The 11,234-nt window shown below is 38.0% G+C and overlaps 1 protein-coding gene across 3 annotated transcripts; it reads left to right on the top strand.

Moving 5' to 3' along the window:
• The first annotated feature begins 2,521 nt into the window (after window positions 1-2,521).
• On the top strand, window positions 2,522-8,775 carry LOC308090517 (uncharacterized protein). 3 transcript variants are annotated; one of them, XM_080435726.1, is made up of 8 exons: window positions 2,522-2,802; window positions 2,875-3,135; window positions 3,546-3,587; window positions 5,503-5,544; window positions 6,545-6,586; window positions 6,665-6,706; window positions 6,857-6,988; window positions 7,413-8,775. In XM_080435726.1, the coding sequence occupies exons 1-8, from the start codon at window positions 2,628-2,630 to the stop codon at window positions 7,700-7,702; spliced, it is 1,026 nt and encodes a 341-aa protein (XP_080291852.1). In that variant the 5' UTR covers window positions 2,522-2,627; the 3' UTR covers window positions 7,703-8,775. The 3 variants fall into 3 exon arrangements, with proteins under 3 accessions (XP_080291852.1, XP_080291850.1, XP_080291851.1); XM_080435724.1 differs by having other exon boundaries at window positions 2,522-3,135; XM_080435725.1 differs by lacking the exon at window positions 6,545-6,586 and having other exon boundaries at window positions 2,524-3,135.
• Window positions 8,776-11,234: the final 2,459 nt, after the last annotated feature.

Here is an 11,234-nt window from a genome sequence, read left to right on the forward strand (position 1 = left end):
GTGCAGGAGAGGTACGTGCACAGTGCAGGAGAGGTACGTGCACAGAGCAGGAGAGGTACGTGCACAGTGCAGGAGAGGTACGTGCACAGAGCAGGAGAGGTACGTGCACAGTGCAGGAGAGGTACGTGCACAGTGCAGGAGAGGTACGTGCACAGAGCAGGAGAGGTACGTGCACAGTGCAGGAGAGGTACGTGCACAGAGCAGGAGGGGTACGTGCACAGTGCAGGAGGAGTACGTGCACAGTGCAGGAGAGGTACGTGCACAGTGCAGGAGAGGTACGTGCACAGAGCAGGAGAGGTACGTGCACAGTGCAGGAGAGGTACGTGCACAGAGCAGGAGAGGTACGTGCACAGTGCAGGAGAGGTACGTGCACAGTGCAGGAGGAGTACGTGCACAGTGCAGGAGGGGTACGTGCACAGTGCAGGAGAGGTACGTGCACAGAGCAGGAGAGGTACGTGCACAGAGCAGGAGGGGTACGTGCACAGAGCTAGAGGGGTACGTGCACAGTGCAGGAGAGGTACGTGCACAGAGCTAGAGGGGTACGTGCACAGTGCAGGAGGGGTACGTGCACAGTGCAGGAGGAGTACGTGCACAGTGCAGGAGGGGTACGTGCACAGAGCAGGAGAGGTACGTGCACAGAGCAGGAGAGGTACGTGCACAGTGCAGGAGAGGTACGTGCACAGAGCAGGAGAGGTACGTGCACAGTGCAGGAGAGGTACGTGCACAGTGCAGGAGGAGTACGTGCACAGTGCAGGAGGGGTACGTGCACAGAGCAGGAGAGGTACGTGCACAGTGCAGGAGAGGTACGTGCACAGAGCAGGAGAGGTACGTGCACAGTGCAGGAGAGGTACGTGCACAGTGCAGGAGGGGTACGTGCACAGTGCAGGAGGGGTACGTGCACAGAGCAGGAGAGGTACGTGCACAGTGCAGGAGAGGTACGTGCACAGTGCAGGAGGGGTACGTGCACAGAGCAGGAGGGGTACGTGCACAGTGCACATCACGTGCACAGTGTCGGTGAAGAAAGGGAACTGGGGAAGAGACATTGGGATGAACCACATAGTATCATCTGACAGGGTTTTTCCAGCCAACAGAGAACTGATAAAAATAAATAAAGAAGTGAAACCTTCCACCATGTTTACCATAGAGCTACATGAAACCTGATCATGTGCTTTCATCAGTATAAAAAAAAGAAAAAGGAATACCCGTACATCATTTTATGAATATTTGGTGGTAACACTTTTTTTTCATTATTGATCTTGCCTTTATTCTTCATGTTAAACAATTGACTATAAACTATAAACTATTGTTTTCTAATGATTTAATTAGCAGCCTATATTAATACTTCAAAGTGAAAGTAGATCTCACCAGTCTTGTAGATTTAGTTACAGGCCTGGTCTATTTAATAAAGGTCATACAGGATAAACAAGTGAAATTGGAAGTGATGGAAATAAAATAGCAGAGAAAATATGCTCAGCTCAACAAGGACTGCTGATGCCTCAAAATGGACCATAAGACAGATTTTGATTTATTTGGCTATTAAAAATGGCAGAGGTACACAATGGTAGAGATTTGCACACACAGGTAGAAACTTAGCTTTTTAAGGTTTTCATATTATGAGAAATCCAATGATGTCATATTCTGATTTGAGATCAAAGAGGAAACTGCTTGAAACTCGTATATATTGTGACAGATGTCCTCTATACAAATAATTAATAGCATCCAGAAGCAGAACGATACATGTGATGTATAATTGCCTTAATTGTTGTTGTTTTTAGTTTTTCAATAACTATTTAAAGGGCTTTTTTCACCTCTCATTTCTAAAATGAATGTATTCCCTATGAAACTATATAAAGAGGGTTACCTCAATATATTGATGGAAAACAGTGTTTGCAGTCAGTGGTACGGAACTCATCTCTGCTGCATGCAGAGTAAAGTAACTAAGTAAATGTACTCAAGTACTGTACTTAAGTACAATTTTGACATATTTTGACTTTACTTGAGTATTTCCAAATTTCAATACTTTTTCTACTCCACTACATCTCAGAGGGATCAGAGAAATATTGTACATTTTACTAGTAATTATTTGAAAACTTTAGTTACTAGTTACTTTGTAGATTTTGATTATTATTACAAAACATACATTAACCACTTCAGCCCTATATACAATTCGGCCATTTGAAAACAGCAGATCTACAAACTCACAATGCGTCGCGATGCGACACATTGTGAGCTTGTAGATCAGCTATCTTCAAAGGATTTTTCATGAATTTTATGCATTTTGAAAACGAGTACTTTTACTTTTGGTACTTTAAGTACTTTTTGATACCAATAATTTTGTACTTTTACTCAAGTAAATTTTGAATTCCGAACATTTACTTGTAACAGAGTATTTCTACATTGCAGTATTGGTACTTTTACTTAAAGTAAAATATTTGAGTACTTTTTTCCACCACTGGCTGCGTGCAAATACAATTTATAAATTCAAATGAAGGCAACTGTGGGGCGGGGTGGGCGGGGCTTACAGAAAAAAACATAAATATATATATATATATATTCATGAGCTTGTGCTGAAATATATGAAGTGAAACCTTCCCGTCTCTGGTGACACATTCAGGAGAGATTTGAGGATGAAGGAGGTTGTTACTCTACTGCTGCTGTTCTGTTTGTCTAAGACAGTGGTTCAGGGACAAGATGGAACGCTCACCCACAACCAGATAGACAACGAGATAGACAACGAGATAGACAACGAGATAGACAACGAGATAGACAACGAGATAGACAACGAGATAGACAACGAGATAGGTAACAAGACAGATAATGAGCTAGATAACGAGATAGACAACGAGATAGGTAACGAGATAGACAACGAGATAGGTAACAAGACAGATAATGAGATAGATAACGAGATAGACAACGAGACAGGTGCAGACACCGACCCCAACCCAGACATCTGGGCCGAGCTGAGGAAGCTGAGACACGTGGTGGAGAGGCAGAAGGGGGAGCTGGACAGTGTGGAAGACGTGGTGGTGGAGCAGTGGGTGGAGCTGAACGGTGTGAGAGACGTGCTGGTGGAGCAGTGGGTGAAGCAGAGCATCGCCAACAGGAGGATCGTAAAGCTGGAGACAGCAGATGCAGGTACAAGATCAACTTTAAAGGCACTACACCGTGAATTTGAACTTTTCCTTCTTTTTTGTGTGTTTTTGGTCTCCCCCTACCTCTCTTCTATCCCCCAAAAAATACCCCAGTTTGAACACTCAGGCTTTCACAGCAAATCTGGGGTTTTATGTAAATTGGTCTCAAAACAGGCCAAACTGATTTGGCCCCGAAAGTGACGTCACTTTCGGGTACAATCCCTCCCGTTTTTCAGTTCCAACATAGAAAAAAAACCATTTGAAAAAAGTTTGAGGGACATAAACAATATGATATTAAATATTTATATATTTTTTTAATTCATGGTGTAGATCCTTTAATGGAGCTTCATTCTGAAATGTACCCTCGCTCTGTTCATTAATGTAACAAAAGGTTTAATTCATGTGTGTTTACAGCTCTGCAGAATGACGTGTCGGCCCTGAAGACAGAGAACACATGTAGGTGAATTCAATTTACATGACCTTTAACGACCCCATTCCTCTCCTCACTCCACCGGCTCCCCGTCTGTTTTAGTTGATTTTAAGATTTTTTAAATTTTCAAATGAATGGTAATTATTTTCGTTCTTTGTTTACAACAAATCAAAACACACTTGTGTGGACTACAAAAATAAAAAATCACAATTGTACACATTCAAAGTCAGCACACACAAATTCAAACTCAATGACGGAAAAAAAGGAATAGGCTGAAGCACAATGCTTATTCTTTGCCTATCCTTTACAATCCTTAAAAACTAAATATATTTTAATATTTATAAAAATCTTAAATCTTAAAATATGCTGCAAGATAAAAGAAAGAAAATGTTTCATTCAAAACTGAATAATTTTACTTTTTAAGGCTTTTTAAAATCTCCCTTGCGATGTACACTCCTTAGTATAACTCCCAACATTGAAACACATCTAGCCTTCTCTTGGTTTAAAAAAGACATTGAATACAAACTGCCAGGCTTTTACTCTTAGCACAATTTTTTCCCACCCAAAGGTTTCTATGTACCATATCTACACATTTTAATGTGCAGGACTTTATGAATAATGGATTTGTTGATTCAAGGTAACTAGCTTTGTTTGTTATTCTAATAGCTCTTTTCTGTAGATTAATAATAGGATCTATATTTGTTTTACATACATTCCCCCAGACCTCAACACAGTATGACATGTATGGCACTACAAGTGAAAAATGCAATATATGCAAAATGTTTTGATTCAACAGCTCCCTTGTTTTGTACAAAATGCCAACAGATGTGGCTAATTTACCTTTGATACATTGAATATGTGGCTTCCAACAGCCCAAAATGGTCTGGCCCCTCCATAGTTGATAACCATGGAGGGGCCAGACCATTTTTTCCCTGATGCCATTTTGTATTTAGATCTTATTAAGCCATATATCCCAAACAAGAGCCCTGACATGGGCTGACTAGACTAGTCGCTCCCGGTTGTGCCTGATACTCAGTATAAACACCAGAGGGGAGCGAGCCTTGGCGGTGTCCGGCCCCAGACTCCACTTTGGAGGTTTTTAAATCCTTACTAAAGACTCACTTTTTTCTCGCTAGCTTTTAATGCTGTTTGACTGTGTAATTAATTACCAGTAAAGTAACTAAGTACATGTACTCAAGTAACTGTACTTAAGTGCAATTTTGAGGTACTTTTACTTTACTGGAGTATTTCCAATTGTCTATACTTTTACTCCACTAAATCTCAGAGGCAAATATTGTACTTTTACTATTATATTATAAAACATACATTATTATTATACCTAGGCTAGGCTATTTGAAAATAGCAGATCTACAAGCCTGTAGATCTGCTATTTTCAAACATGTTAGTACTGCTATTTTTAGTACTGCTATTTTCAAACATGTTAGTACTGCTATTTTCAAACATGTTAGTACTTTTACTTTTGATACATTTTAATACCAATAACTTTGGACTTTTACTCAAGTAAATGTTGAATTCCGGACGTTTACTTGTAACAGAGTACTTCTACAATGCATTATTGATACTTTTACTTACGTAAAACGCTTGAGTACTTTTTCCACCATTGGTAATTACCTAACAGCATTTGGCCTGACTCACTGTATGCTGCATATATTGCTTTATTTTCTTGTTGTGCCATGTTCAATTTATTTACTTCTTTATTTTTCTCTGTTTTAATTTATTTTCTCTTTTCTTGTTTGTTTGTATTATAATATGCTCTGTGCAGCACTTTGGTTCGACTTCGGTCACTTCTGCAGAGCAAAACGTTATTATGTGTATCTGGTATTACATTTTTGACGTGTGGCCTCGCTGTTTATACCATATTTACTATATGAAAAGATGATTTAAATACATATAAAAGTTTAAATTAATGTGTGTTTACAGTATTGCAGGATGATGTGTCTGCCCTGAAGAAAGAGAACTCAGGTAAATTCAAATATGAACTGATATCGATTAGGGCAGAGCGATTTTGGGATTGCGATTTTTTTCCTGACTGATATTGCGATTGCGATTTGATTTGCGGTATAATTATTTTTAAGTCAAGCTTTTGTACGTTTAAAAGGTAATGGAACATTACCAAATGGCATACCATTCATTTACTGCTCTAGATTCTAATAAATAAGGATGAGAACTAAAATATATGAATTGCTTCATTTCTTCCAACATGTATCTTCCAAGTTCCAACATGTATCATTATTTATTGTTTCCAACATATACTTTTTCTGAAATGTACATATCTAAACATTTAGCTGGAATAGACATTGAGCTTGTTAAGTCATTAACTTATGGCTCAAGAAGAGAAGCACTTTCTGAAATGAAGTTTATGTAATACAAATTAAATTACAAAAATAATGACCTTTTTGTGTAAACAATTCACAACAGTGAAATAAGTAGGTCATTCACAAGCACATTGCACATCAACAGATACAAAAAAGTACGTAGATGAACAACTAAAATGTAAAAAAAAAATGGCTCACAAGGCAAAGTCCTTTCCTACTGTACATTGTATTGGAAAAACTCAGAATACATAAGTGACAAAGATACAAAGTTCATAATAATAATGGATAGGAACTAAAGAACAACAACGTTGGTGGAAGGGCGAAGCATAATAGAGACGGGACAGAGATATTTGTTGATTATTGGAGAAGAAGTATTTGTTGCCGTTTTAAGTCTGATTTATACTTGTGTCGCTCCGAAAAGAGCTATTGACCTCATCGCAGAGTTTCGCTGGGCAACACGCAACACGGCCGTGAAGAAATGCTGAAGCCCACAGAACTAATAAATAAAAGAATATGCAATATTATCGGACATCTGTAATTACGCGTATGAAGGCTTTTTATTTCATTTTTGATGGCCTCACTGTTTATATTTACTACATGAAAAGATGAATTAAATGCATATAACGTTTAAATGTATGTGTTTACAGTGTTGCAGGATGACGTGTCAGCCCTGAAGAAAGAGAACTCAGGTGAATTAAATTGACATAAACCTTCATACCTTCATATTATTTACCTGCATATAACAGTTTAAATGTATGTGTTTACAGTGTTGCAGGATGACGTGTCAGCCCTGAAGAAAGAGATCTCAGGTGAATGTCATCTTTTTGGGTTGTTTTATTCAAAGGCTTTTTTTTGTGTTATCCTTTTAGCATTGTTGTATTTTGCAATCTGTTAATCAATCAATAGATTGAAACATGATGAGAACAATTACTCAGAAGAAACATGTTCTGTTTTCACAGAGAGACCAAAGGTGGCTTTCTCTGCTGGACTGTTACGCTCTGCAGGATCTGTGGGACCCAACAAAACTCAATTCACTCTGGTTTTCAAAAACATCTTCACCAACTCTGGCCAGGCCTACAACCTAACTACAGGTACTGACCGTTCTCATCTACACAACCTGAACCAATGTACAAGTCTGTGATGAACCACTGTGGATTATATTTAAAATATAAATCATATTTTAATAAAAGGAGGTATTTGCTAAGGTTTGGCATATTTTATATGTTTATATATTAGTTTTGTATTGTGTTGAACTGTTTTGGGCAATCAATGGTACCAAACACATTAACCACTTAACCCTAATTTATACTGAAAATAGCCGATCTATAAGGTACAATGTGTTGCACTGTGAACTGTTTGATTTCATTTATTTTTTGAGTAAAAAACATGAAGTAGAACAAATAAGAATAAGAGGTTTGCTGTCAGGCAGAGGTTTCTGCCTGACAGCAATGTTATGTTATTATAAATGTTATTACAATGTTATTATGAATTACATCTAGTCTTTGTTCTCTCTAGGTGTGTTCACAGCTCCAGTGAGAGGACTCTATCACTTCACATTCACTAGTTATAACTACTACTTTAAGGGGTTAATGGGTGTGAGACTTTACCATAACGCCAGGAGGATCCTCACCAGTTACAGACACGCTTATAATTATAATTATTATTATAATAGTATGTCTAATGCATTAACTTTAGAGCTAGAGAAAGGAGATCAGGTCTACCTGACCCTTCCTGCAGGTTATCAGCTGTCTGATGACGGCTCTGCCCAAACCACATTCAGTGGTTTCCTGCTCTTTACCATGTGATCACAACATCCCTGTCAAACACATGTTCTCTCTCTCTCTCTCTCTCTCTCTCTCTCTCTCTCTCTAAAAAATGAGGAAATGGTCAGTGGTTACCTACCACCACGTAAAGAGTAGGGTAGTTATTACATATTATTACTATTATTATTATTATTATTATTATTATTATTATTATTATATATTATTACTATTATTATTATTATTATTATTATTATATATTATTACTATTATTATTATTATTATTATTATTATTACTATTATTACTATTATTATTAAATAGTAATAGTGATACATTATTATAATAAATATTAAACGAGTTAAAAATACACTATATAACAATTAGTAGATGGTATTTACTGACTTTTTTGTTTAGTTTTTTCTGTGTAATTGATGCAAAGCTAAAAATGTTTCTCTTCGTTCTGTTTCGTTTGTTCTGATATGTAAGTCTTGTAGCATCGTTTTGCTCTTTTGTTTCCTTTTCTTCGTGACAATAAATCAAATTAGAATATTAATAAGGTGGTTATAGGTTAGGGTTAATAAGGTGGGCATAATAAGCTTCGGCTTCAGCCCAAACCTTTTTGGCCAAAATTATCTTGTTGAAAATATTCTGTATGTTCAACTGTTTGTTTTTCTAAATCATGACCGTAATAAATAAACTAACTAACTAACTAACGTGAACATCCCTGTAAAACATACACGCATACATTATACTGTGTGGACAATGGATAACATAACATTACATATCAGTATTGTTTGGATCCATCTTCTATATTAAGAGTATTATTAAACAGCTATTGAAACAAATGTAACTTTTTAACATGGACAACTTGTAGATTCCACTTGTTAAATTCTCTCACTATAACTCTTTAGAATGATGTATTTAGGCTGGAATTAAAAAAAAAACTAATTTAGTACACATTTCAAATCATAATGGACGACCAACAATTCTCATAATGGGCAATGAATCAATCAATCAATGTATCGATCTATATATCATTCATTCATGTATCTATATATATATCAATTCATCCATCCATGTATCCCTCCACCTCCACACCCACACAAATAAACAACATATCACCAAAGTAGTGCCTAATATTTTATGTTTTCCTGGCTCTGTTCAATACAATAAGAGTCCATGTGAATCACCACTCTGATGAGAACTCACTAACTTTTGCAAAGACTATGGTCTTGGGTCTCCAACAGTCCTTCTGTCCCAAAGCTTGACCCAGGGGTTAAACAAAATAAAAAATAAAGAGAATCCAATGTCCACACACTTAGTTCGTGAGCCAGGACCCCAAATATGGGGTCATTTGTATCAACTGGGAGGATTAATTCTCATCGTGATTTTTGGGTAGGTATACACCCCTAGAGCTAGGAAAAATGTGATAGCATTGCATCTGTGGTAGCTTTCTGTGTGTTATCACTCCTTTTATAACCACATGCCAAAAGAGAGTTTTCAAAATCCGAATGAAGCATTCTACTTCAAAATGATGGTTCTCTCTTATTTGCCCCTCTCTCTTTGAAAAATGGTTGGGATAAAGCTCAGATTATATATTGTTCAAAAAGGTTGTTAAAATTAGCATCTGTAGATTTTGTTTTCTATTACAGGCAGTGACAACATAGTGACTATATATGACATAAGATGTACTTCGGTTTTCATGAAAGATGGAACACAAAGGTTTCTTTGTAAATTACCTAAAGATTTAAAACCATGTTTATATACATAGATTCTAAGGAAATGTATAATGAAATTCAATAAACAGAATATAGTGCAAGTGTGTAAGAAAATATCCAAAATGGCCACTAAACGCCTGGCAAAAGATTTACTTTTGATCCGCTTGTCCTAGAATACCTCTGTGTAATACCTCTCTTTTTTAGGGTTTTCATTTGTAGAATCCATTCCTGATGTTATTTTTTAATATCAGGTCATCTGTTAAAGGTCAGGTCAGGGTTATATTTAACCTCTGGGAGAACAGCAAATGGAAACAACTTGATGAACATTCATCGTTCACTTTATTCATGATTTATTTTTGTGAACATGTCACTAGAACTGGTATTCATAATAACATGAATGTAAAATTATATAATATGATGGCAATATGTATCTTTTGCAACTAGGCCCTCGACCTCCTGATTGGCACGCACACAATTCTCTTGCCTACATCCTGTTCTACCTCATCCTTATAAGTATCCTCCTTATTGACATCACTCCTCATCTGTAGCTTGAACATATCATCAGTAACCATCTTCACCAGAGCAGTTACAGTACATCAGTGATGCACTTCTTACTCTGTGCCTTAAATTGATATTGCACCATGTCTCATAGCTCTGATGGTGCCGGGTCACCTAGCAATGACAGGAACAGGGATACTATCCTGGATCTACCATCCAAATGTTGTGACATCAAACGACTTGTCAGGTGGAGCTTGGTGGTCTGCCACTTTCCACAACATCACTTGTAAATGAGCCAGGTTGGTCGGTGTTGGAGGAAGGGCCATTAACTTGTGGCACCCACCTCACCCAGCACATCAGGGTAGCCTCGGAAGTTCCCAGCCAGCAAAGTGTTGTGTGCTCTGATCTTGAAAAGGAAGGAAGCAAGCACTCATGAGACGAGTTTTCGAAGTACCAAAGTACAGGGTGCACGGCTCAGGCAGATAAAGTTCATAGAAAGGAATGCCAGCACTCACTTAAGTCCATTTAGGCTCTTATTTATTTAGGTCATAGCTCACAGCGTCAATCTCTGATCTCTGATCTTGCCTTTGCCATACATACAAGACTGTCCTATCCTCCCAATGCTCCATCTGTACTTTACACTGTAGGTCTGCCTAATACACCAACAGGACAAGAACGTCAGTTCAATCACTGAGCATGTCTGTCACACCCTTTCCAGAGATGGCTGCATCAGGGACATAGGAACTCATGGTGATGTCTGCTTCATCATGACTGTAGTGTCAATAAGTCCTATACTTTTTAGCCACTACATGGATGCCCGTGGCCAGGTATTAAGTTCAGACGTGCGCTCTGTAAGAAACTGAATTCCAAACCGTGAAGTTGAGTTTAACAAAGGGGGTGATTTATTCTCCGTCACTGTCAGCATACAAAGCATAAATATAACTTAAATGCAAGGGAATATACGCCAAACAGTCCTCTCAAACATGGCTCTCTAGAGCACAGTATAAAACTGTGTGCCTCTGCCACAAGCAACACCTGCGCTTGATTACAGAACCCTTTAAATACCATGACAACCCTTGGCCTTGGCCTTGACCGCGCCCCGCAGACGCAGTGACGTCATCAAAAAAGTGAAACAACAGAAATCGTAAATATGGCTCTAACAATGACTAAATGCAGTATCTATCGTCAGCACTGAAGGTGTACAACATCCGCAATGGCTTCTGCTTAATGTTCTTGCTCCATCAGGTTGACATCTCATGTGGGTAAAGGACATTACTATTCACAACATTCACAACAGCATGGGGGGGGGGCAATTTAGCCAAGGATGGGATTGAAGAGATGAGGGTGGTGATATTTCTGT

The sequence above is a fragment of the Gymnoscopelus braueri genome (genome assembly GCF_963280865.1).
Source record: "Gymnoscopelus braueri genome assembly, chromosome: 8".
NCBI classification, from domain to species: domain Eukaryota; kingdom Metazoa; phylum Chordata; class Actinopteri; order Myctophiformes; family Myctophidae; genus Gymnoscopelus; species Gymnoscopelus braueri.